The 26,478-nt window shown below is 51.4% G+C and overlaps 1 protein-coding gene across 1 annotated transcript in view; it reads right to left on the bottom strand.

Annotated features, from left to right (window-relative positions):
- Positions 1-26,478, bottom strand: part of LOC146829746 (class I histocompatibility antigen, Gogo-OKO alpha chain-like) — a 365,530-nt gene that overhangs the window by 139,022 nt on the left and 200,030 nt on the right. Inside the window, exon 5 of the mRNA XM_085608469.1 lies at positions 6,782-6,895. Coding sequence (XP_085464595.1) covers positions 6,782-6,895 — 114 coding nt within the window. The remainder of the gene's footprint in view (positions 1-6,781; positions 6,896-26,478) is intronic.

Below are 26,478 nucleotides of genomic sequence, written 5' to 3'. Positions count from 1 at the left end.
TAGTTCTAGTGTACACCTTATATCAGTCCAAATACCCTTATGGTGATTGGTTGTAAAGTCAACCTTATAGACCAGCTATCCTAGTGGTAGCATGGACAAGAGCAGTCTTAGGCTAAACTCTGAATGGCATGTGAAGCCAGCTGTGATACCATATATAATCCCTTGAATACCAAATGAAAGGACACCACAACAGATATATATATAAAATAAAGTGTATTTATTCTAAGAAAACCCTCAGCACTCTTTATGAGATTAGAGGTAAGTACAACACAGTCTTATTAATGCATACAGTAAGTCACACAGGTAAGTAATACAGTTAGGCCCTAGGGGCCACGCAAACCATATACTAAGTAAGTGGTATAAGAACCACTGTCACGGAAATAGAGTAGGCCTAGGCCTAGGGAATCGCTGGGGCTACACTAGACTACCACAGGATAGGCAGTGGGAGGCCCACGGGATTCGTGTGCAGAGTGGAAACACTCACGCGTAATGCGTAAAAGTCACTAGCAATAGTACAGTTTAGAAATAGACAGTTTTAGGACACTTCCGGAGTAGCTAGGAAGTTGAGACTTGAAACTTAGACACTAGGATAGTCACTATCCTGATGAGCACCGGAGTACCCAAGTTACCTAGCCCACAGGCTGCGGGTGCATAGGGGTGAAGTTGCGTCGGGTTTCGTCGTCGACTCCTATGGATGCCTGAAGAAAAGATGCTGACAGGCAGTCAGTGAAGAGTGTCCGGTGGATCCCAAGCCTGGGATCAAGAAGAGAAGATACCTGCAAGCAGAGGGGACAGAGTCAAGATCACTAGCCAGTGATCACGTGGAACCAGGAAGGAACCAGACGATGTCGTGAAGAGTTGCAGGTGAAGGTGAAGCTTGTCGCTACAGCCAGGAGGACCAGGAAGCGTCGAGGACGACCAGGACCAGGAGGCAAGCTGTCCCACGAAGGCTCTTGCTGTCGGCGGCGTCGAAGTTGGACTAGGACTCACCAAGCCTTGGCAAGCGGAACCCACGAAGAACAAAGGACTTGCTTCAGGTGCAGACCAGGAGGGTCTGGGGTGCTTCTTCTTTGCAGAGAAGCAGGAGCCAGTCTGGAGGAGCCAAACCAGCGCAGAAGATTTCAGGGAGCGTCGTCACAAAGGCCACTAGCCAGCGGGCAAGCAACCGGACAACGCGGCAAGCAGGAAAATGCTGAAGGGCCCCACGCAGGACTCGTGGAGTGTGGGGGGCTGATCTTCGGTGCAGATGGTGCTTGGGGGTGGGGCTTCTCAATCCCCGGTGCACAACTTCGAGGGTGCCTCAGAAGCTGCGCTGTAAGTTACTAGCCACTTTTCCCAGGTCGCCGGTCCCACGTCGCTCGTCGCCTCCACGGATCTCAGCTCTGCTGCAGATGTGGATGAGGGTCAGAGAAGTCTGGCAATCAAGGCTCTGGTCGGGCTCTGCAGTCGGTTCCTCGTCGAACGTCCCGCAAAGCAAAGGGTAGTCACTTGATGGTGCCTGTTTGCACAGGGTAGCCACTCCTTGGCTACAAGGGAGATTCTTCAGTCTTCTTCTTTCGTCGAATGTCGAAGGTCCAGAGTTTCTGTTCAGTTTTGCAGGTTCAGGATAATCTAAAGTCTTGAGGTCCAACTCCCACTCTTATACTAATCTGGGGGGCTGGGGCTACCTGCTAGGTCACGCCTTATGGGTGGGACCTGGGAGGGGGTGGTTACACCCACTTCCCTTTGTCCAGTTTCGCGCCAGAGCTGGGGCTGGAGTGCCCCAGCACCGGTTTGAACTGGACTATGCAAGGAACACCTTGTGTGCCCCAGGCATGTCTCATTCCTTTCAGCCCACCCTGCCCCAATACACTAAAGGCTGTCTGGAGAGGTGCTAGCACCTCCCCAAGCAGGAAACCTATTGTCCAAGCCTCCCTGGCTGGGATCACTCCCAGCTGCAGGAGGTCAGACTTGTGTCGTGGCAGCAGCATCCATTTTGTGATGCTGAGGCTTTGGTCAGAGGCTAACAGTGAAGTATGATTTTAACATGTCTCTCCCTCTAGAAGGGGGGAATAATATTCTCATGTCCAGAAATGGCATGGGGGTATTATTCCCGAGTGTTAGACACCTTACACGACATGTTTTGATAAAGCCAAACCATAGTTACCATAACCGTCTAAGATTATAAGGCACTTTAAGAGTATATGGTAGGCTATATCATAGAACAGCTATAAGGACATGGTTCCGAAAGCTGCAGACAGGCTCAGCTCATGCTAGAGCACCATCTCACATGTTACCAAGCACTCTGCCTCCAGGATTGTTAAGGCCTGCCATAGGAGTGACTGATAGGTACACATGTGTCTATATATAAGGTAGGTATAGGAATACTACACCTAAGCAAGGGGTGCTTACACGACCTTGCCCCAGCTGAGTGATCAGCCAGTTGTGTCATAATGGAAGGCCAGGCCAGGGGTGGCACAATACATGCTGCAGCCCCTGGTAGGCCTAGGGTACACCTATGCCCTGGGTACCTAGGGTACACTGTACAGGGGCCAATAAGGTGATCCTATCCAAATGGGTTATGCACCTAAAGTGCACAGTATTAATTTAGAGAGAGAACAGCAGGGCTGTGGGTCTGATCAGCAGGCCCACAGCCACATCTAAGTCGAAAACCAGTAAAGCAGAAAGCAAAAAGTGGGGGTGAACATAGAAAGCAGACCCTACTCTCTTACACCGAGGCTCCCATTCCGACGACGGGGAATGATACAAAGCATGAGAATCTATGAAAGTTTCAATACTGGGGTAATGAATGTTTGGCGCAAGGCTTGTATGCTTGCGATTCTGGCTGAATTAGGATAGGCTATAGCCTTGGAGGTGTCTATAGTGGCCCCGAGATATTGCTTTGTGTGAGATGGTATGAGGTGGGACTTTTGATGGTTCACCGTGAAGCCTAGCTGGTGGAGCAGTTAGATGGTGCTGTTTGTATGTTGCACACATAGGTCGTAGGACGCGGCTTTTATGAGCCAGTCGTCTAAGTAAGGGAAGACGTGAATGTGTTGTCTTCTGAGGTGAGCGGCTACTACCGCTAGGCATTTGGTAAACACCCGTGGTGCGGTTGTGACCCCGAAGGGGAGAACCTTGAATTGGTAATGCTGACCGTCCACCACAAACCTGAGGTACTTCCTGTGAGAAGGGTGTATTGGAATATGAAAGTATGCGTCTTTCAAGTCCAGTGTAGTGAGAAAGTCTCCCTGACAGAGGAGTGGGAGAACTTGTTGGAGGGTGACCATGTGGAAATGGTCCGAATGTATGTATGCATTTAGAGGCCGGAGGTCTAGAATGGGCCGTAGGGTCTCGTCTCTCTTTGGGATTAGAAAATACAGAGAGTAGACCCCTAGATTTTGCTGATTGACGGGGACCTGCTCTATAGCTTGTTTTTGGAGGAGGGAGATTACCTCCTGTTTGAGCAGTATGGCGTGTTCTTGTGACATTGTACGGTGCCTGGGTGGAATATTGGGTGGGGTAGATGTTAGTTCGAGACAGTAGCCTGACTGAACAATTTGTGTCACCCATTTGTCTGATGTTATGGTCTCCCAGGTGGGAAGAAAATGTTGTAGCCTGCCCCCGACTGGAGTGGAATGGTCTGGGGGGAGCGGGGGAAAGTCATTGGGCGGGCGGTGTGGCAGAACGGGTGTTGTTGGTTTTGCCCTTGCCTTTATTATTGTTTCCCCTATAACCACCTCTCTGATAGCCCTTTGAGAAGGTATTCTGAGGAGGGGACTTGTAGGAAGTAGAGGCGTTATCGGCAGAGTAACCTCTGCCTGTGCCCCGAAAGGAGGAACGACGAAATGAGCGTCTAGGGGTATGGGATTGTAATGCCCCCATAGACTTTGCCGTATCCGTGTCCTTTTTCATTTTCTCCAATCCTTCGTCCACCTTTGGAAAAAATAGGTGTTGTTGGTCAAAGGGGTGATTTATTATAGATGCCTGGACTTCTGGCTTAAACCCCGAGATTCGGAGCCAGGCATGACGACGAAGCAAAACACTGGTGTTTATAGCTCTAGAACCTGTGTCTGCTGCGTCGAGGGCACATTTAATTGAGGTGTTGGAAATGAGCTTTCCCTCCTGTATTAGCTCATGAGCCCTATGTTTATGTTTGTCTGGGAGGTGTTGCATGATAGCCTCCAGCTCATCGTAATGTGCTCTATCATAACGTGCAAGCAGTGCCTGCGTGTTGGCGATGCACCACATATTTGCAGCTTGCGAGGCAGTGCGTTTACCAGACGCATCTAAGAGCTTTGACTCCTTATCTGGTGGTGGAGCCTCCCCTGAGGATTGAGAGTTAGACCGCTTCCTAGCTGTGGATACCACTAATGAGTCTAAGGGAGCAGGTCCTTTAATTTATGCAGGATCTGTGGGGGCTGCTTTATATTTCTTCTCTATCCTGGGGTTTAATACCCTAGCTCTGACTGGGTCCTTGAACACCTCTGCAGCATGTTTGGTTACTCCTTTTAGCATGGGCAATATTGCTGTGGCCTTATCTTGTATGTCAAAAGTGTCCAGTAGGAAATCGTCCTCAACTGGCTCGCTGTGTAATTCTACCCCATGGTAGTGTGCCGCCCGCTGTATTAAGTGGTGGAACCCCAGGGAGTCCTCTGGAGGAGATGGCCTGGATGGATAAATGTCATCTTGAGGCATATCTGGTACATCGGGGTTGTGGTAATCCTCCCATGGGTCTGGTGTCCCTGGAGGTGTGGGGTCTAGTGGGGCGTCTGCCGGATCATAATCTGGATCTCCATAATTAGGGTCTGGAGATGGGGTTGGAGAGCGGTGAGGCAAAGGTGGCAGAGATATGGGAGGTGGAGGAGGTGGAGAAGGTGGAGGAGGTGGAGGAGGTGGTGGGGAGGGTACTCTGAAGGGAGATGTGGCAGAGTCCTTCCGTTTTGGCGGTGGAGGAGGATCTGGCTTGTTTAAATGTCTTTTTTTGGAAGACAAAGTTAAATGCCCAGTCTTTGGATCCTTTGTTAAAGTTTTTTGATAAGGATCTGGCGTAAATAGTTCTCCTGGCACCGAATCGTCTGTCGGTGCCGATGTTTTCGGAGCCGAGGGCTTCGATGGTTTCTCCACGCCATGCTTTTTCGGGGCCTCCGATTTCTTCGGTGCCGTGGCAGGCTTCGGCGCCGGAGCGTCGGTGCCGAGGGGCTTATGCTTATGTTTTGTCGGCCCCGAGAGTGCAGGTTTCGAGCCCGATGGCTTCGGAGCCGAACTGGGTGTGGTTTTCTTCGGTGCCGAACGGTGTTTTTCGGCACCAGGAGTAGGCTGGCTCGAGCCCGAGCCGCCGGGAGTCTTATGATGCTTCGACACCGGGCCCGAAGGTGGGGTGATAGAAGCTGTATGTTTGGTTTTCCCTAGGCCCGGAGGCGAAGGTGTAACCGGAGTCTCTTTCGGTGTGGGTACGGGAGTGGGAGGGGGTAGAGTACTCACGACCCTCTGCGCCGGTGGGATCTCCTCCAGGTCGGAGTCGTCGGCCTCGGAAGCGCTGACGAATTCTTCCTCCTGCTCGGTGTGCTGCTGCCCCGAAGCTCCGGTGTCGTCTCCGAAGATGTCGGGTGGAGCCGAAGTCAATGAGTGCGCCATGGTGCGTCGAGCTCTTCGATCCCGGATGGTCTTTTTCGATCGAAAAGACTTGCAGGCAGGGCAGTCTCGGGCTTCGTGTTCGGGAGAGAGGCAGAGGTTACACACCTGATGCAGGTCGGTGTGGGGAAATTTAGACCCACATTTTGGGCACTTTTTGAAGGGAGTCCTTTCCATCGGCCGAGACCGGAGTCGAGGGAGGCCCGAAGGCCGGTGCCGATGTCTGGAATCGAGAAGTGCCGCCGAGAGAGATGAAGAAGATGATTTTTGTCTTAAGAATCTCGATGGACGAGGATTTTCCGTCAAAGGTCGAACTGAAAAAGTTCGAAGCCGGAGCACGAAGTATCACATCCGAGCCCGATGGCGGAAAAAAACAATCTGAGGATGGAGCCGAAGCCCATGCGCAGTACGGACCGAAGGAGGAGTCACCAGACTCGTGACTTCCAAAGACTGTCCAAGAAGAAAAACAAACTGCAAACATCCGGGCCCAACACCAGATGGCGATCTATGCAAAAGTGTATAATCTGCAGCTCATATGCCTGGAACACCTTTTTCCCTCGTCTACCCTTTCGCTAACCTCCTCAATCCAAATAACTGACTAACATATGCACCACTCAAATTACGTTCATATTTTCACTATACTAATTCACCACTAATCATCCTTTATGGGTTCCGAAGTAGTGTGCTACTTGCCGAAAAAACACTATGACGCCTCATCAGGGGTAGTAAGCGATATATATAAATGCAATTACAATACACACAATAGAAAACATCTTACTGGAACCTGGTCCAGAAAGGCACAGGGTGTTTTAGCTCAGCAGCCAACCAGAATGTCTGAAACATGATGGCCGATTTTCATTGGCCATAGACGAGTCATTTAGATTGGTAAAACACAAGACTGCTACAATTGTGGGCAGTTTTGAGATTTGTTTATGCATCTGGGGCTGAAGACTGACTAGTGAAATAGTGCATTCGGTGACCCTGCATCTGCAGTGCATCGACAAGGAAATACTGCCCCACACAGCTCAGAGTAAAGGAGGTAGGTCTCCAAGAATGGATGTGTCCCCACCCCTACTCCTAGTGGCAGATGGTATTCACCTGCATCTCTGCATATGAATCAAGAAGTATTGGTACATTTCACTCACAGTATCAAACTGAATCCACTTACCTGACTTTTTCATCCTCGAGTAGACAACCCAAGCGACAACAGCAAGCATTGCAGCAACCACGACAGCTCCAATGACGCCCCCGATAATTACCCCCATTGGAGGAGATTTCTCTTCTGTGGGACAGAGACAGGAAGGAGCAGAGTTACAGGGCAGAAATCACGTTAAAGATGAGATTTAAAATGCGGAACCAATAAGAACTGCCAGGTATGAAGATCTCTGTGAGTAAAGAGCCAGAGAGAGAGCTATAGCTTAGCCTGGGGACACAGATGTGTTCCAGGTATACTCAGCGCTCTGTAACCCTCTGTACTGTACTCCTGTCACACTACAGTCCACAGTACACCCTCTCCTTTGTAGACTTCGAAGTGGCACTAGCGTCTCACCACAGGCCATGGTTTACTCCACACTATAAGCTTCCTCTCAGGGTGCTACTATCAGCAGAGCACTATAACCTTGGTGTCAGGGTGCTACTATCAGCAGAGCCCACATTATACACAGCAGTGCACGGAGAGAGGCCACACAGCACTATCACCCCACACCCCATGGTACACTCCGCACTTTGTAGCTTTCCTCAGAACACTGTTAAACCACCACTGGCAGCAGTTTACTCACTGCACTCACCACTGTTTACACTCTCGCACCTAAGCCCCCACCCCCTCCTTCTGACTGGCTCCATCATTAATGGCTGATACAGGGCACCCAGGTAACGACGACTGGGAAAAGGGTGCCTGCCTGTATCGTCTGCTCGGGGGCCTAGAAAGGACCGACGGCGAGAGCCCTGGCGACAACTGTAGCGGTCAACCTCCAGACTACAGCAATAAGGCCACACTCGCAACTTCCCTGAAACTATTTTGCAGTGTGGAAGTCTCCTATATTCGCACCATTCTGTTATCTAGTGGTTGGGTCCAGATATTCCTGGCTCAGTAAAACTGTTATCTTTTGTTTCTTTTCACCAGGGAGATGGGGGAGGGGAAGGAGTTGAGGTGTGAATGTGGAGAGTGACAAGCCACAAAAGGAAGGGAAAAGGTTAGCCGGTACGCATCTGTTCGGAGTGGGTAGTGCTGTAGATTCACGTGCTCTGCATACTCCTGCCATCTAGTGAACAAATATACGTAAAAAAAGAGAGTACTCTCTTTTAGTGACGCTTTTCTGGATAGAGATATCTCATATTAATGCAGGCGTAAAGTGAACGTATCCCCAGTGGGACCTGCTACATTAAGCGGAATGGCGCCATATGCCATCTACACGAGTCCTTATCATAAGAACAATCATTTTGCTAATCCCTGAGAAAATCAGCTCCACTGGCGAAGCATCACTTTTCTGCCCTCCCCTGGCTGAAAACAATCAGCAGTGCCAAGGCCAGCCCTAGATACACACTTGGTGACATCCTGGCCGTCCTGAATTGTTTGAGCCAAAAAGGCGCGAAACTCATCTGGGCTTAACAAGCATATACCGCATTGATCGACCTCAATGCTAAGCTGGTCGATGAGAAGATTCACTTCCCGAATGCCTGAGTCCTTTTTAACTCCCTGTCTGGAGTTGTGGGGAACGAGTTAGGATTTACTTTGCTGGAGGGAGTCTGGACCACCAAACCCTCAGGAGTAGGATGCTGCATAAGAAAATCCAGATCACCGGGTGCCGGTCTTCGGCATGATAGGTTATGTGTATTTGTAAAGCACACTATCACCTGCGAGGGTGTCCACCGGTGTGTGTGCCTAGGCATGCCTGTGATGGGTTATGTGTATTTGTAAAGCACACTATCACCTGCGAGGGTGTCCTCCGGTGTGTGTGCCTAGGCCTGCCTGTGATAGGTTATGTGTATTTGTAAAGCCCACTATCACCTGCGAGGGTGACCTCCGGTGTGTGTGCGCCTAGGCCTGCCTGTGATAGGTTATGTGTATTTGTAAAGCACACTATCACCTGCGAGGGTGTCCTCCGGTGTGTGTGCCTAGGCCTGCCTGTGATAGGTTATGTGTATTTGTAAAGCACACTATCACCTGCGAGGGTGTCCTCCGGTGTGTGTGTGCCTAGGCCTGCCTGTGATAGGTTATGTGTATTTGTAAAGCACACTATCACCTGCGAGGGTGTCCACAGGTGTGTGTGCCTAGGCCTGCCTGTGATAGGTTATGTGTATTTGTAAAGCACTCTTTCACCTGCGAGGGTGTCCTCCGGTGTGCGTGTGCCTAGGCCTGCCTGTGATAGGTTATGTGTATTTGTAAAGCACACTATCACCTGCGAGGGTGTCCTCCGGTGTGTGTGCCTAGGCCTGCCTGTGATAGGTTATGTGTATTTGTAAAGCACACTATCACCTGCGAGGGTGTCCTCCGGTGTGTGTGTGCCTAGGCCTGCCTGTGATAGGTTATGTGTATTTGTAAAGCACACTATAGCCTGCGAGGGTGTCCTCCGGTGTGTGTGTGCCTAGGCCTGCCTGTGATAGGTGATGTGTATTTGTAAAGCACACTATCACCTGCGAGGGTGTCCTCCGGTGTGTGTGCGCCTAGGCCTGCCTGTGATAGGTAATGTGTATTTGTAAAGCACACTATCACCTGCGAGGGTGTCCTCCGGTGTGTGTGTGCCGAGGCCTGCCTGTGATAGGTTATGTGTATTTGTAAAGCACACTATCACCTGCGAGGGTGTCCTCCGGTGTGTGTGTGTGCCTAGACCTGCCTGTGATAGGTTATGTGTATTTGTAAAGCACACTATCACCTGCGAGGGTGTCCTCCGGTGTGTGTGCCTAGGCCTGCCTGTGATAGGTTATGTGTATTTGTAAAGCACACTATCACCTGCGAGGGTGTCCTCCGGTGTGTGCGCCTAGGCCTGCCTGTGATAGGTTATGTGTATTTGTAAAGCACACTATCACCTGCGAGGGTATCCACAGGTGTGTGTGCGCCTAGGCCTGCCTGTGATAGGTTATGTGTATTTGTAAAGCACACTATCACCTGCGAGGGTGTCCTCCGGTGTGTGTGTGTGCCTAGGCCTGCCTGTGATAGGTTATGTGTATTTGTAAAGCACACTATCACCTGCGAGGGTGTCCTCCGGTGTGTGTGCCTAGGCCTGCCTGTGATAGGTTATGTGTATTTGTAAAGCACACTATCACCTGCGAGGGTGACCTCCGGTGTGTGTGCCTAGGCCTGCCTGTGATAGGTTATGTGTATTTGTAAAGCACACTATCACCTGCGAGGGTGTCCTCCGGTGTGTGTGCCTAGGCCTGCCTGTGATAGGTTATGTGTATTTGTAAAGCACACTATCACCTGCGAGGGTGTCCTCTGGTGTGTGTGCGCCTAGGCCTGCCTGTGATAGGTTATGTGTATTTGTAAAGCACACTATCACCTGCGAGGGTGTCCTCCGGTGTGTGTGCGCCTAGGCCTGCCCGTGATAGGTTATGTGTATTTGTAAAGCACACTATCACCTGCGAGAGTGTCCACAGGTGTGTGTGTGCCTAGGCCTGCCTGTGATAGGTTATGTGTATTTGTAAAGCACACTATCACCTGCGAGGGTGTCCTCCGGTGTGTGTGCCTAGGCCTGCCTGTGATAGGTTATGTGTATTTGTAAAGCACACCATCACCTGCGAGGGTGACCTCCGGTGTGTGTGCCTAGGCCTGCCTGTGATAGGTTATGTGTATTTGTAAAGCACACTATCACCTGCGAGGGTGTCCTCCGGTGTGTGTGCCTAGGCCTGCCTGTGATAGGTTATGTGTATTTGTAAAGCACACTATCACCTGCGAGGGTGTCCTCCGGTGTGTGTGTGCCTAGGCCTGCCTGTGATAGGTTATGTGTATTTGTAAAGCACACTATCACCTGCGAGGGTGTCCTCCGGTGTGTGTGTGCCTAGGCCTGCCTGTGATAGGTTATGTGTATTTGTAAAGCACACTATCACCTGCGAGGGTGCCCTCCGGTGTGTGTGTGCCTAGGCCTGCCTGTGATAGGTTATGTGTATTTGTAAAGCACACTATCACCTGCGAGGGTGTCCTCCGGTGTGTGTGCCTAGGCCTGCCTGTGATAGGTTATGTGTATTTGTAAAGCACACTATCACCTGCGAGGGTGTCCTCCGGTGTGTGTGTGCCTAGGCCTGCCTGTGATAGGTTATGTGTATTTGTAAAGCACACTATCACCTGCGAGGGGGTCCTCCGGTGTGTGTGCCTAGGCCTGCCTGTGATAGGTTATGTGTATTTGTAAAGCACACTATCACCTGCGAGGGTGTCCTCCGGTGTGTGTGCCTAGGCCTGCCTGTGATAGGTTATGTGTATTTGTAAAGCACACTATCACCTGCGAGGGTGTCCTCCGGTGTGTGTGCGCCTAGGCCTGCCTGTGATAGGTTATGTGTATTTGTAAAGCACACCATCACCTGCGAGAGTGTCCACAGGTGTGTGTGTGCCTAGGCCTGCCTGTGATAGGTTATGTGTATTTGTAAAGCACACTATCACCTGCGAGGGTGTCCTCCGGTGTGTGTGCCTAGGCCTGCCTGTGATAGGTTATGTGTATTTGTAAAGCACACCATCACCTGCGAGGGTGACCTCCGGTGTGTGTGCCTAGGCCTGCCTGTGATAGGTTATGTGTATTTGTAAAGCACACTATCACCTGCGAGGGTGTCCTCCGGTGTGTGTGTGCCGAGGCCTGCCTGTGATAGGTTATGTGTATTTGTAAAGCACACTATCACCTGCGAGGGTGTCCTCCGGTGTGTGTGTGTGCCTAGACCTGCCTGTGATAGGTTATGTGTATTTGTAAAGCACACTATCACCTGCGAGGGTGTCCTCCGGTGTGTGTGCCTAGGCCTGCCTGTGATAGGTTATGTGTATTTGTAAAGCACACTATCACCTGCGAGGGTGTCCTCCGGTGTGTGTGCCTAGGCCTGCCTGTGATAGGTTATGTGTATTTGTAAAGCACACTATCACCTGCGAGGGTATCCACAGGTGTGTGTGCGCCTAGGCCTGCCTGTGATAGGTTATGTGTATTTGTAAAGCACACTATCACCTGCGAGGGTGTCCTCCGGTGTGTGTGTGCCTAGGCCTGCCTGTGATAGGTTATGTGTATTTGTAAAGCACACTATCACCTGCGAGGGTATCCTCCGGTGTGTGTGTCCCTAGGCCTGCCTGTGATAGGTTATGTGTATTTGTAAAGCACACTATCACCTGCGAGGGTGTCCTCCGGTGTGTGTGTGCCTAGGCCTGCCTGTGATAGGTTATGTGTATTTGTAAAGCACACTATCACCTGCGAGGGTGTCCTCCGGTGTGTGTGTGCCTAGGCCTGCCTGTGATAGGTTATGTGTATTTGTAAAGCACACTATCACCTGCGAGGGTGTCCTCCGGTGTGTGTGCCTAGGCCTGCCTGTGATAGGTTATGTGTATTTGTAAAGCACACTATCACCTGCGAGGGTGTCCTCCGGTGTGTGTGCCTAGGCCTGCCTGTGATAGGTTATGTGTATTTGTAAAGCACACTATCACCTGCGAGGGTGTCCTCCGGTGTGCGTGTGCCTAGGCCTGCCTGTGATAGGTTATGTGTATTTGTAAAGCACACTATCACCTGCGAGGGTGTCCTCCGGTGTGTGTGCCTAGGCCTGCCTGTGATAGGTTATGTGTATTTGTAAAGCACACTGTGAGAAGTTGGCCTGATGTATGATGTCACTAGTTCTAGTGTACACCTTATATCAGTCCAAATACCCTTATGGTGATTGGTTGTAAAGTCAACCTTATAGACCAGCTATCCTAGTGGTAGCATGGACAAGAGCAGTCTTAGGCTAAACTCTGAATGGCATGTGAAGCCAGCTGTGATACCATATATAATCCCTTGAATACCAAATGAAAGGACACCACAACAGATATATATATAAAATAAAGTGTATTTATTCTAAGAAAACCCTCAGCACTCTTTATGAGATTAGAGGTAAGTACAACACAGTCTTATTAATGCATACAGTAAGTCACACAGGTAAGTAATACAGTTAGGCCCTAGGGGCCACGCAAACCATATACTAAGTAAGTGGTATAAGAACCACTGTCACGGAAATAGAATAGGCCTAGGCCTAGGGAATCGCTGGGGCTACACTAGACTACCACAGGATAGGCAGTGGGAGGCCCACGGGATTCGTGTGCAGAGTGGAAACACTCACGCGTAATGCGTAAAAGTCACTAGCAATAGTACAGTTTAGAAATCGATAGATTTAGGACACTTCCGGAGTAGCTAGGAAGTTGAGACTTGAAACTTAGACACTAGGATAGTCACTATCCTGATGAGCACCGGAGTACCCAAGTTACCTAGCCCACAGGCTGCGGGTGCATAGGGGTGAAGTTGCGTCGGGTTTCGTCGTCGACTCCTATGGATGCCTGAAGAAAAGATGCTGACAGGCAGTCAGTGAAGAGTGTCCGGTGGATCCCAAGCCTGGGATCAAGAAGAGAAGATACCTGCAAGCAGAGGGGACAGAGTCAAGATCACTAGCCAGTGATCACGTGGAACCAGGAAGGAACCAGGCGATGTCGTGAAGAGTTGCAGGTGAAGGTGAAGCTTGTCGCTGCAGCCAGGAGGACCAGGAAGCGTCGAGGGCGACCAGGACCAGGAGGCGAGCTGTCCCACGAAGGCTCTTGCTGTCGGCGGCGTCGAAGTTGGACTAGGACTCACCAAGCCTTGGCAAGCGGAACCCACGAAGAACAAAGGACTTGCTTCAGGTGCAGACCAGGAGGGTCTGGGGTGCTTCTTCTTTGCAGAGAAGCGGGAGCCAGTCTGGAGGAGCCAAACCAGCGCAGAAGATTTCAGGGAGCGTCGTCACAAAGGCCACTAGCCAGCGGGCAAGCAACCGGACAACGCGGCAAGCAGGAAAATGCTGAAGGGCCCCACGCAGGACTCATGGAGTGTGGGGGGCTGATCTTCGGTGCAGATGGTGCTTGGGGGTGGGGCTTCTCAATCCCCGGTGCACAACTTCGAGGGTGCCTCAGAAGCTGCGCTGTAAGTTACTAGCCACTTTTCCCAGGTAGCCGGTCCCACGTCGCTCGTCGCCTCCACGGATCTCAGCTCTGCTGCAGATGTGGATGAGGGTCGGAGAAGTCTGGAAGTCAAGGCTCTGGTCGGGCTCTGCAGTCGGTTCCTCGTCGAACGTCTCGCAAAGCAAAGGGTAGTCACTTGATGGTGCCTGTTTGCACAGGGTAGCCACTCCTTGGCCACAAGGGAGATTCTTCAGTCTTCTTCTTTCGTCGAATGTCGAAGGTCCAGAGTTTCTGTTCAGTTTTGCAGGTTCAGGATAATCTAAAGTCTTGAGGCCCCACTCCCACTCTTATACTAATCTGGGGGGCTGGGATACCTGCTAGGTCACGCCTTATGGGTGGGACCTGGGAGGGGGTGGTTACACCCACTTCCCTTTGTCCAGTTTCGCGCCAGAGCTGGGGCTGGAGTGCCCCAGCACCGGTTTGAACTGGACTATGCAAGGAACACCTTGTGTGCCCCAGGCATGTCTCATTCCTTTCAGCCCACCCTGCCCCAATACACTAAAGGCTGTCTGGGGAGGTGCTAGCACCTCCCCAAGCAGGAAACCTATTGTCCAGGCCTCCCTGGCTGGGATCACTCCCAGCTGCAGGAGGTCAGACTTGTGTCGTGGCAGCAGCATCCATTTTGTGATGCTGAGGCTTTGGTCAGAGGTTACACAGCAAAGTATGATTTTAACATGTCTCTCCCTCTAGAAGGGAGGGATAATATCCTCATCACCAGAAATGGTATGGGGGTATTATTCCAAAGTGTTAGACACCTTACACGACATGTTTTGATACAGCCCAACCATAGTTACCATGACCGTTTAAGATTATAAGGCACTTTAAGAGTATATGGTAGGCTATATCATAGAACAGCTATAAGGACATGGTTCCGAAAGCTGCAGACAGGCTCAGCTCATGCTAGAGCACCATCTCACATGTTACCAAGCACTCTGCCTCCAGGATTGTTAAGGCCTGCCATAGGAGTGACTGATAGGTACACATGTGTCTATATATAGGGTAGGTATAGGAATACTACACCTAAGCAAGGGGTGATTACACGACCTTGCCCCAGCTGAGTGATCAGCCAGTTGTGTCTGATTGGAAGGCCAGACCAGGGGTGGCATAATACATGCTGCAGCCCCTGGGAGGCCTAGGGTACACCTATGCCCTGGGTACCTAGGGTACACTGTACAGGGTCCAATAAGGTGATCCTTACCAATTGGGAATGTACCTAGGGTACATGGAATCCATTTTAAAGAGAGAGCAGACAGCCTGAGACCCTGAATGGCAGGATCTCAGGCCAACTAAGTCGAAAAACCAGCTAGACACTAGGCAAAAAGTTGGGGGTAACCATAGTCAGATATCCACCTTCCTACACAACCCCCCCCCAAACGAAAGGAGATAAGGCTGGCCTCTACAAGGTAAGCCTCTATTGCCTGAGTGGCCATATAAGGAAGAACCAGCACTGGCATGGTTACCCCCTGTCTCATGGTCCACTAAGCAATCCCTCATCCTAAAGATATCATAGGGTCTCCACCATAGGGAATCACTACCTTTGGTGTGTCTTTGCAAAGAAAAAGGCTGGTGTTGAGATGGAGTACTGAAGTGAGTGTCCTCAAAGTGAGGCCTCAGCTTCCTCCAATCATCCTCCACCATGGATGCCTTTCTTTCTCTAACTGAGTTGCACTGTGCTCTCAGGGTCAGCCTCTGGCTACCTAAAGCTGGAGGCTGGGTCCCTTTTGTGGGCTTACTGGAGGGACAGGTCAGGTTTGGGGCCCTAAGGTCCCAGGTTTGCCTGTGCCCAACAGAATCCCTCTGGGGGAGGTCCCTAACTACCTGTGAAGGGGATCCCTCAGGAATGTTTTTACCCATCACCTGGCTAGGGCAACCAACCAGGCAATCCTCATTCTTTTGAAGGGGGGGTTCTTGTGGACAGGGGCCCTCTTGGGGTCCACTGGCCTCCCTGACCTCTGCAGCCCTGGGCTGACTGAGGCAGGGTAGAGAGAGGCAGGCTACCTGCACCAGACTGGGTCCCACCTTGGAAGGGGCCACTGACATCAGAGGCTCTGCCAGGCCAGGCCTGGCTACCTCTGGGGCAGTTCCTTCACAAGGGGTGAGGTCAGATCCCTGAGGAGGCTGACCTTTTCCTAATGTCTGGGGAGAGGGAGACTTTTCTTCCTCCCCACTACTCTCTGTCTGTGTGGAGTGATCCATTGTTTCAGGCTTCACTCCACCTATATCAGTCTGAGTGTGGGCTGAGACCATTACAGCCTTGCCAACCTTTTCAGGAAGGCACTCAGTTTGGGTGTGAGCTGTGACTGTCACAGCTCTGTCAGTCCCTACAGGGAAGTCTGTCTGTGCCTGGGCTGTGGCTACCACTGCCCTTCCAACCTTTTCAGGGAGGAAAGCTACTTGGACAGGGGTTGTGACTGGCACAATCCCACTACCCTTTTTGGAAAGGCCTACCATTTTGGAATGGGTGTCTTGTTCAACTCCAGCCCAAGCTGAGAGTTCTAAGTCATTCCCCAGCAAGCAGTCCACAGGCAAGGTTGGAGACACTGCCACCCTTTTAGGGCCAGTGACACCTCCCCAGCTGAGACATACCTCTGCCATGGGATGACTATTTTGTTTGCCATCAATGTTAGTTACCTGGTATGAGAAACCAGGCAAAAGCTGCTCAGAGGGAACTAGCCTATGGGCCACCATAGTGATGCTAGCTCCAGTGTCTCTGTAGGCCTCAGCTTTTCTACCATTGATGTAGGGTTCCTGTCTGTACCTACCCAAAGTGTTGGGACAGGCAGTGAAGTTGGCAAACCCCATGCCACCATCACAGACAAGAGTAGCTGCTGTAGGGGAATTGGCTAAGCCAGGATCCCCCTGTGTTCCCCAAGAAAACCCAACCAAATTTTTGGGGGCACTCCCACCACCTGGGGGATTACTGCTGACAGTAATAGGTGGTGTGACAGGAGTAGTTGGAGGAACAGTTTTGTTTTTAGCCTGTGGACAACTGCTGTCAGTTTTCCAATGCCCAGGTGTTTTACACACATGGCAGTAAGGCTTTTTAACTGTGGTAGAGGAGGGAGCTTGGGACCCACCACCCTGTGTGGAGTTTTGGGGCCCTGAGGAAGATTTCTCTTTTGCTTTATCCCCACCCTTGTCTTGAGGCTTGGTGGTATCTTTCTTTTGGTCACCACCCTGATTTTTAGGCCTAATCCTGGTCCTGACCCATTTATCTGCCCTCTTTCCCAATTCTTGGGGAGAGGTCAAATCTGAGTCTACCAGGTGTTGATGGAGAAGCTGGTTTTGACAATTACTAAGGATCTGCTCCCTCATAATCAAGTTGTACAATCCTGTATAGTCCTGCACCTTGCTGCCAGTTAACCAACCTTCCAAAGCCTTAGTGGCACAATCCACAAAATCAGACCAGTCCTGTGTCTGTGTCTTCTGGGTGTCTCTGAACAACAACCTATATTGCTCAGTGGTTAAGCCAAACCCATCTATCAGAGCACTCTTCAGGACTTTGTAATTATTTGCATCCTCATCACTGACTGTGAGGAGCTTGTCTCTACCTTTATCAGAAAAGGAGAGCCACAAGATAGCTGCCCACTGACTTTGGGGTACCTGCTGTACTTTGCAGGCCCTCTCCAAAGCAGTCATCCATTTGTGGATGTCATCCCCATTCTGATATGGGGGGACTATCTTGCTTAGGTTTCTATGGTCATAAGACCTATCCCTATCTCTAGGAATGTTGCTGCCACCAGTGGGTTCTGACCCACACAATTTTTGCTCTCTAGCCAGAGCAAGCTTCTCCTTGGCCAGGGCAATTTCTTCCCTTTGAATCCTCAGATTAGCTTCCCTCATTCTGGCTTTATGCTCCTTTCTCTCAGGTGAAGTCATTCCCCTGTGAGAGGAAGCATTAGAGAGGCTAGAAACATGGGAGTGGATGGATTCCCTTGAAGGGGATCTGTTCCTCCTGTTTCTTTCTGAAAGCCTACTTGTGGGTCTGTATGGGGGAACCCCATGCAAACTCCCATGTAAACTTAGGTTTGCCTGGCTAAGTCTTCCTACTTGGCTCTGGCTGTCTACCTCCCCATCTGACTCATCTGTGGTGGGTAGACCCCTATCTACAGCTATGGCACCATCCCTGGCAGCTCTTTCAGCATCATAGGCCTCCAGAAGCTCCACTAGCTGTCTAAGGGTAGGGTTTGCACCCTGTCTTATTCCTCTGGAGGTACACAAATGTCTCATCTCCTGGAATGTGAATGCATCATACCTAGAGGGAACCTGTCTAGGATTCTCCTCTCCTGAGGGAGCATCAGTGTGATCTCCATTCAGGGGCATGATTCTAGTGAGGGTGTGGTGTGTGCACCTACCTACACTAGTTGTTTCTACTAAACCTCTCTAGTAGTTGTAGTCAGGGTGTGTTACTCCCTTCAACCTACAACCACTAAGTCCAGTAGGACTTAAGTATACTAAACTATGTTATATGTACCTAGACAATATCTGTGTGATCTTTCAATTTAGTATCTCAAGATTACAATGGTATTACAACAGCAAGCTCAGATCCCAACCGCTGCTCACCAATGTGAGAAGTTGGCCTGATGTATGATGTCACTAGTTCTAGTGTACACCTTATATCAGTCCAAATACCCTTATGGTGATTGGTTGTAAAGTCAACCTTATAGACCAGCTATCCTAGTGGTAGCATGGACAAGAGCAGTCTTAGGCTAAACTCTGAATGGCATGTGAAGCCAGCTGTGATACCATATATAATCCCTTGAATACCAAATGAAAGGACACCACAACAGATATATATATAAAATAAAGTGTATTTATTCTAAGAAAACCCTCAGCACTCTTTATGAGATTAGAGGTAAGTACAACACAGTCTTATTAATGCATACAGTAAGTCACACAGGTAAGTAATACAGTTAGGCCCTAGGGGCCACGCAAACCATATACTAAGTAAGTGGTATAAGAACCACTGTCACGGAAATAGAATAGGCCTAGGCCTAGGGAATCGCTGGGGCTACACTAGACTACCACAGGATAGGCAGTGGGAGGCCCACGGGATTCGTGTGCAGAGTGGAAACACTCACGCGTAATGCGTAAAAGTCACTAGCAATAGTACAGTTTAGAAATCGATAGATTTAGGACACTTCCGGAGTAGCTAGGAAGTTGAGACTTGAAACTTAGACACTAGGATAGTCACTATCCTGATGAGCACCGGAGTACCCAAGTTACCTAGCCCACAGGCTGCGGGTGCATAGGGGTGAAGTTGCGTCGGGTTTCGTCGTCGACTCCTATGGATGCCTGAAGAAAAGATGCTGACAGGCAGTCAGTGAAGAGTGTCCGGTGGATCCCAAGCCTGGGATCAAGAAGAGAAGATACCTGCAAGCAGAGGGGACAGAGTCAAGATCACTAGCCAGTGATCACGTGGAACCAGGAAGGAACCAGGCGATGTCGTGAAGAGTTGCAGGTGAAGGTGAAGCTTGTCGCTGCAGCCAGGAGGACCAGGAAGCGTCGAGGGCGACCAGGACCAGGAGGCGAGCTGTCCCACGAAGGCTCTTGCTGTCGGCGGCGTCGAAGTTGGACTAGGACTCACCAAGCCTTGGCAAGCGGAACCCACGAAGAACAAAGGACTTGCTTCAGGTGCAGACCAGGAGGGTCTGGGGTGCTTCTTCTTTGCAGAGAAGCGGGAGCCAGTCTGGAGGAGCCAAACCAGCGCAGAAGATTTCAGGGAGCGTCGTCACAAAGGCCACTAGCCAGCGGGCAAGCAACCGGACAACGCGGCAAGCAGGAAAATGCTGAAGGGCCCCACGCAGGACTCGTGGAGTGTGGGGGGCTGATCTTCGGTGCAGATGGTGCTTGGGGGTGGGGCTTCTCAATCCCCGGTGCACAACTTCGAGGGTGCCTCAGAAGCTGCGCTGTAAGTTACTAGCCACTTTTCCCAGGTAGCCGGTCCCACGTCGCTCGTCGCCTCCACGGATCTCAGCTCTGCTGCAGATGTGAATGAGGGTCGGAGAAGTCTGGAAGTCAAGGCTCTGGTCGGGCTCTGCAGTCGGTTCCTCGTCGAACGTCTCGCAAAGCAAAGGGTAGTCACTTGATGGTGCCTGTTTGCACAGGGTAGCCACTCCTTGGCCACAAGGGAGATTCTTCAGTCTTCTTCTTTCGTCGAATGTCGAAGGTCCAGAGTTTCTGTTCAGTTTTGCAGGTTCAGGATAATCTAAAGTCTTGAGGCCCCACTCCCACTCTTATACTAATCTGGGGGGCTGGGATACCTGCTAGGTCACGCCTTATGGGTGGGACCTGGGAGGGGGTGGTTACACCCACTTCCCTTTGTCCAGTTTCGCGCCAGAGCTGGGGCTGGAGTGCCCCAGCACCGGTTTGAACTGGACTATGCAAGGAACACCTTGTGTGCCCCAGGCATGTCTCATTCCTTTCAGCCCACCCTGCCCCAATACACTAAAGGCTGTCTGGGGAGGTGCTAGCACCTCCCCAAGCAGGAAACCTATTGTCCAGGCCTCCCTGGCTGGGATCACTCCCAGCTGCAGGAGGTCAGACTTGTGTCGTGGCAGCAGCATCCATTTTGTGATGCTGAGGCTTTGGTCAGAGGTTACACAGCAAAGTATGATTTTAACATGTCTCTCCCTCTAGAAGGGAGGGATAATATCCTCATCACCAGAAATGGTATGGGGGTATTATTCCAAAGTGTTAGACACCTTACACGACATGTTTTGATACAGCCCAACCATAGTTACCATAACCGTTTAAGATTATAAGGCACTTTAAGAGTATATGGTAGGCTATATCATAGAACAGCTATAAGGACATGGTTCCGAAAGCTGCAGACAGGCTCAGCTCATGCTAGAGCACCATCTCACATGTTACCAAGCACTCTGCCTCCAGGATTGTTAAGGCCTGCCATAGGAGTGACTGATAGGTACACATGTGTCTATATATAGGGTAGGTATAGGAATACTACACCTAAGCAAGGGGTGATTACACGACCTTGCCCCAGCTGAGTGATCAGCCAGTTGTGTCTGATTGGAAGGCCAGACCAGGGGTGGCATAATACATGCTGCAGCCCCTGGGAGGCCTAGGGTACACCTATGCCCTGGGTACCTAGGGTACACTGTACAGGGTCCAATAAGGTGATCCTTACCAATTGGGAATGTACCTAGGGTACATGGAATCCATTTTAAAGAGAGAGCAGACAGCCTGAGACCCTGAATGGCAGGATCTCAGGCCAACTAAGTCGAAAAACCAGCTAGACACTAGGCAAAAAGTTGGGGGTAACCATAGTCAGATATCCACCTTCCTACACACACTATCACCTGCGAGGGTGTCCTCCGGTGTGTGCGCCTAGGCCTGCCTGTGATAGGTTATGTGTATTTGTAAAGCACACTATCACCTGCGAGGGTGTCCTCCGGTGTGTGTGTGCCTAGGCCTGCCTGTGATAGGTTATGTGTATTTGTAAAGCACACTATCACCTGCGAGGGTGTCCTCCGGTGTGTGTGCCTAGGCCTGCCTGTGATAGGTTCTGTGTATTTGTAAAGCACACTATCACCTGCGAGGGTGTCCTCCGGTGTGTGCACCTAGGCCTGCCTGTGATAGGTTATGTGTATTTGTAAAGCACACTATCACCTGCGAGGGTGTCCTCCGGTGTGTGTGTGCCGAGGCCTGCCTGTGATAGGTTATGTGTATTTGTAAAGCACACTATCACCTGCGAGGGTGTCCACAGGTGTGTGTGTGCCTAGGCCTGCCTGTGATAGGTTATGTGTATTTGTAAAGCACACTATCACCTGCGAGGGTGTCCTCCGGTGTGTGTGCGCCTAGGCCTGCCTGTGATAGGTTATGTGTATTTGTAAAGCACACTATCACCTGCGAGGGTGTCCTCCGGTGTGTGTGCCTAGGCCTGCCTGTGATAGGTTATGTGTATTTGTAAAGCACACTATCACCTGCGAGGGTGTACTCCGGTGTGTGTGTGCCGAGGCCTGCCTGTGATAGGTTATGTGTATTTGTAAAGCACACTATCACCTGCGAGGGTGTCCTCCGGTGTGTGTGTGCCTAGGCCTGCCTGTGATAGGTTATGTGTATTTGTAAAGCACACTATCACCTGTGAGGGTGTCCTCCGGTGTGTGTGTGCCTTGGACTGCCTGTGATAGGTTATTTGTATTTGTAAAGCACACTATCACCTGCGAGGGTGTCCACAGCTGTGAGTGTGCGCCTAGGCCTGCCTGTGATAGGTTATGTGTATTTGTAAAGCACACTATCACCTGCGAGGGTGTCCTCCGGTGTGTGTGTGTGCCTAGGCCTGCCTGTGATAGGTTATGTGTATTTGTAAAGCACACTATCACCTGCGAGGGTGTCCTCCGGTGTGTGTGTGCCTAGGCCTGCCTGTGATAGTTTATGTGTATTTGTAAAGCACACTATCACCTGCGAGGGTGTCCTCTGGTGTGTGTGCCTAGGCCTGCCTGTGATAGGTTATGTGTATTTGTAAAGCACACTATCACCTGCGAGGGTGTCCTCCGGTGTGTGTGCCTAGGCCTGCCTGTGATAGGTTATGTGTATTTGTAAAGCACACTATCACCTGCGAGGGTGTCCACAGGTGTGTGTGCCTAGGCCTGCCTGTGATAGGTTATGTGTATTTGTAAAGCACACTATCACCTGCGAGGGTGTCCTCCGGTGTGTGTGTGCCTAGGCCTGCCTGTGATAGGTTATGTGTATTTGTAAAGCACACTATCACCTGCGAGGGTGTCCACAGGTGTGAGTGTGCGCCTAGGCCTGCCTGTGATAGTGTGCTTTACAAATACAAATAACCTATCACAGGCAGGCCTAGGCACACACACACACCGGAGGACACCCTCGCAGGTGATAGTGTGCTTTACAAACCGACTTTTCCGCGAGGTGTAGCAGCAGAACAAACAGCCCAACAGGAAGGACCTCGCAGGACAGAGCTCGCGCTCACAGGTCAGTCAATGTCTCCCAAAGAGCTAGGGACAAGCAGGCTCTTTTCAGCTGTGCTTAGGGGGCGTGGCCAGCAGGGAGAGCGTCCAGGTGCAGGAAATGATGGCAGCACAGGGACTCCTGGGCAATGTAGTCCCTGATCCTCACCTGGCACTCGCAGCCCTGCTCCCCGAGATTCAGGCAGCTCCCCTGTCAGGAATCAGCAACAATGCACCCAGGCACACGGGCGTAGCGGGACCCGCGGAGCGGGTTCCGCGAGGTGTAGCAGCAGAACAAACAGCCCAACAGGAAGGACCTCGCAGGACAGAGCTCGCGCTCACAGGTCAGTCAATGTCTCCCAAAGAGCTAGGGACAAGCAGGCTCTTTTCAGCTGTGCTTAGGGGGCGTGGCCAGCAGGGAGAGCGTCCAGGTGCAGGAAATGATGGCAGCACAGGGACTCCTGGGCAATGTAGTCCCTGATCCTCACCTGGCGCTCGCAGCCCTGCTCCCCGAGATTCAGGCAGCTCCCCTGTCAGGAATCAGCAACAATGCACCCAGGCACACGGGCGAAGCGGGACCCGCGGAGCGGGTTCCGCGAGGTGTAGCAGCAGAACAAACAGCCCAACAGGAAGGACCTCGCAGGACAGAGCTCGCGCTCACAGGTCAGTCAATGTCTCCCAAAGAGCTAGGGACAAGCAGGCTCTTTTCAGCTGTGCTTAGGGGGCGTGGCCAGCAGGGAGAGCGTCCAGGTGCAGGAAATGATGGCAGCACAGGGACTCCTGGGCAATGTAGTCCCTGATCCTCACCTGGCGCTCGCAGCCCTGCTCCCCGAGATTCAGGCAGCTCCCCTGTCAGGAATCAGCAACAATGCACCCAGGCACACGGGCGTAGCGGGACCCGCGGAGCGGGTTCCGCGAGGTGTAGCAGCAGAACAAACAGCCCAACAGGAAGGACCTCGCAGGACAGAGCTCGCGCTCACAGGTCAGTCAATGTCACAGGCAGGCCTAGGCGCACACTCACACCTGTGGACACCCTCGCAGGTGATAGTGTGCTTTACAAATACAAATAACCTATCACCTGCGAGGGTGTCCACAGGTGTGAGTGTGCGCCTAGGCCTGCCTGTGATAGTGTGCTTTACAAATACACATAACCTATCACAGGCAGGCCTAGGCGCACACTCACACCTGTGGACACCCTCGCAGGTGATAGTGTGCTTTACAAATACACATAACCTATCACCTGCGAGGGTGTCCTCCGGTATGTGTGCCTAGGCCTGCCTGTGATAGGTTATGTGTATTTGTAAAGCACACTATCACCTGCGAGGGTGTCCTCCGGTGCGTATGTGCCTAGGCCTGCCTGTGATAGTGTGCTTTACAAATACACATAACCTATCACAGGCAGGCCTAGGCACACACACCGGAGGACACCCTCGCAGGTGATAGTGTGCTTTACAAATGCACATAACCTATCACAGGCAGGCCTAGGCACACACACACCGGAGGACACCCTCGCAGGTGATAGGTTATGTGTATTTGTAAAGCACACTATCACCTGCGAGGGTGTCCTCCGGTGCGTGTGTGCCTAGGCCTGCCTGTGATAGGTTATGTGTATTTGTAAAGCACACTATCACCTGCGAGGGTGTCCTCCGGTGCGTGTGTGCCTAGGCCTGCCTGTGATAGTGTGCTTTACAAATACACATAACCTATCACAGGCAGGCCTAGGCACACACACCGGAGGACACCCTCGCAGGTGATAGTGTGCTTAACAAATACACATAACCTATCACAGGCAGGCCTAGGCACACACACCGGAGGACACCCTCGCAGGTGATAGTATGCTTTACAAATACACATAACCTATCACAGGCAGGCCTAGGCACACACACACCGGAGGACACCCTCGCAGGTGATAGTGTGCTTTACAAATACACATAACCTATCACCTGCGAGGGTGTCCTCCGGTGTGTGTGTGCCTAGGCCTGCCTGTGATAGGTTATGTGTATTTGTAAAGCACACTATCACCTGCGAGGGTGTCCTCCGGTGTGTGTGCCTAGGCCTGCCTGTGATAGGTTATGTGTATTTGTAAAGCACACTATCACCTGCGAGGGTGTCCTCAGGTGTGAATGTGCGCCTAGGCCTGCCTGTGATAGGTTATGTGTATTTGTAAAGCACACTTTCACCTGCGAGGGTGTCCTCCGGTGTGCGTGTGCCTAGGCCTGCCTGTGATAGGTTATGTGTATTTGTAAAGCACACTATCACCTGCGAGGGTGTCCACAGGTGTGAGTGTATGCCTAGGCCTGCCTGTGATAGGTTATGTGTATTTGTAAAGCACACTATCACCTGCGAGGGTGTCCACAGGTGTGAGTGTGCGCCTAGGCCTGCCTGTGATAGGTTATGTGTATTTGTAAAGCACACTATCACCTGCGAGGGTGTCCTCCGGTGTGTGTGTGCGCCTAGGCCTGCCTGTGATAGGTTATGTGTATTTGTAAAGCACACTATCACCTGCGAGGGTGTCCTCCGGTGCGTATGTGCCTAGGCCTGCCTGTGATAGGTTATGTGTATTTGTAAAGCACACTCTCACCTGCGAGGGTGTCCTCCGGTGTGTGTGCGCCTAGGCCTGCCTGTGATAGGTTATGTGTATTTGTAAAGCACACTATCACCTGCGAGGGTGTCCTCAGGTGTGTGTGCCTAGGCTGCCTGTGATAGGTTATGTGTATTTGTAAGGCACACTATCACCTGCGAGGGTGTCCTCCGGTGTGTGTGTGCCTAGGCCTGCCTGTGATAGGTTATGTGTATTTGTAAAGCACACTATCACCTGCGAGGGTGTCTACAGGTGTGTGTGTGCCTAGGCCTGCCTGTGATAGGTTATGTGTATTTGTAAGGCACACTATCACCTGCGAGGGTGTCCTCCGGTGTGTGTGTGCCTAGGCCTGCCTGTGATAGGTTATGTGTATTTGTAAAGCACACTATCACCTGCGAGGGTGTCCTCCGGTGTGTGTGCCTAGGCCTGCCTGTGATAGGTTATGTGTATTTGTAAAGCACACTATCACCTGCGAGGGGGTCCTCCGGTGTGTGTGCCTAGGCCTGCCTGTGATAGGTTCTGTGTATTTGTAAAGCACACTATCACCTGCGAGGGTGTCCTCCGGTGTGTGTGTGCCTAGGCCTGCCTGTGATAGGTTATGTGTATTTGTAAAGCACACTATCACCTGCGAGGGTGTCCTCCGGTGCGTATGTGCCTAGGCCTGCCTGTGATAGGTTATGTGTATTTGTAAAGCACACTATCACCTGCGAGGGTGTCCTCCGGTGTGTGTGCGCCTAGGCCTGCCTGTGATAGGTTATGTGTATTTGTAAAGCACACTATCACCTGCGAGGGTGTCCTCTGGTGTGTGTGTGCCTAGGCCTGCCTTTGATAGGTTATGTGTATTTGTAAAGCACACTATCACCTGCGAGGGTGTCCTCCGGTGTGTGCGCCTAGGCCTGCCTGTGATAGGTTATGTGTATTTGTAAAGCACACTATCACCTGCGAGGGTGTCCACAGGTGTGTGCCTAGGCCTGCCTGTGATAGTGTGCTTTACAAATACACATAACCTATCACAGGCAGGCCTAGGCGCACACACACCGGAGGACACCCTCGCAGGTGATAGTGTGCTTTACAAATACACATAACCTATCACAGGCAAGCCTAGGCACACACACCGGAGGACACCCTCGCAGGTGATAGTGTGCTTTACAAATACACATAACCTATCACCTGCGAGGGTGTCCTCCGGTGTGTGTGCCTAGGCTTGCCTGTGA

The sequence above is a fragment of the Triturus cristatus genome, chromosome 5_2, assembly GCF_964204655.1.
Source record: "Triturus cristatus chromosome 5_2, aTriCri1.1, whole genome shotgun sequence".
In the NCBI taxonomy this organism is placed as follows: Eukaryota; Metazoa; Chordata; class Amphibia; order Caudata; family Salamandridae; genus Triturus; species Triturus cristatus.
The sequence above is the reverse complement of the archived record's forward strand: the minus strand, read 5'-3'. Positions and strand labels throughout refer to the sequence as shown.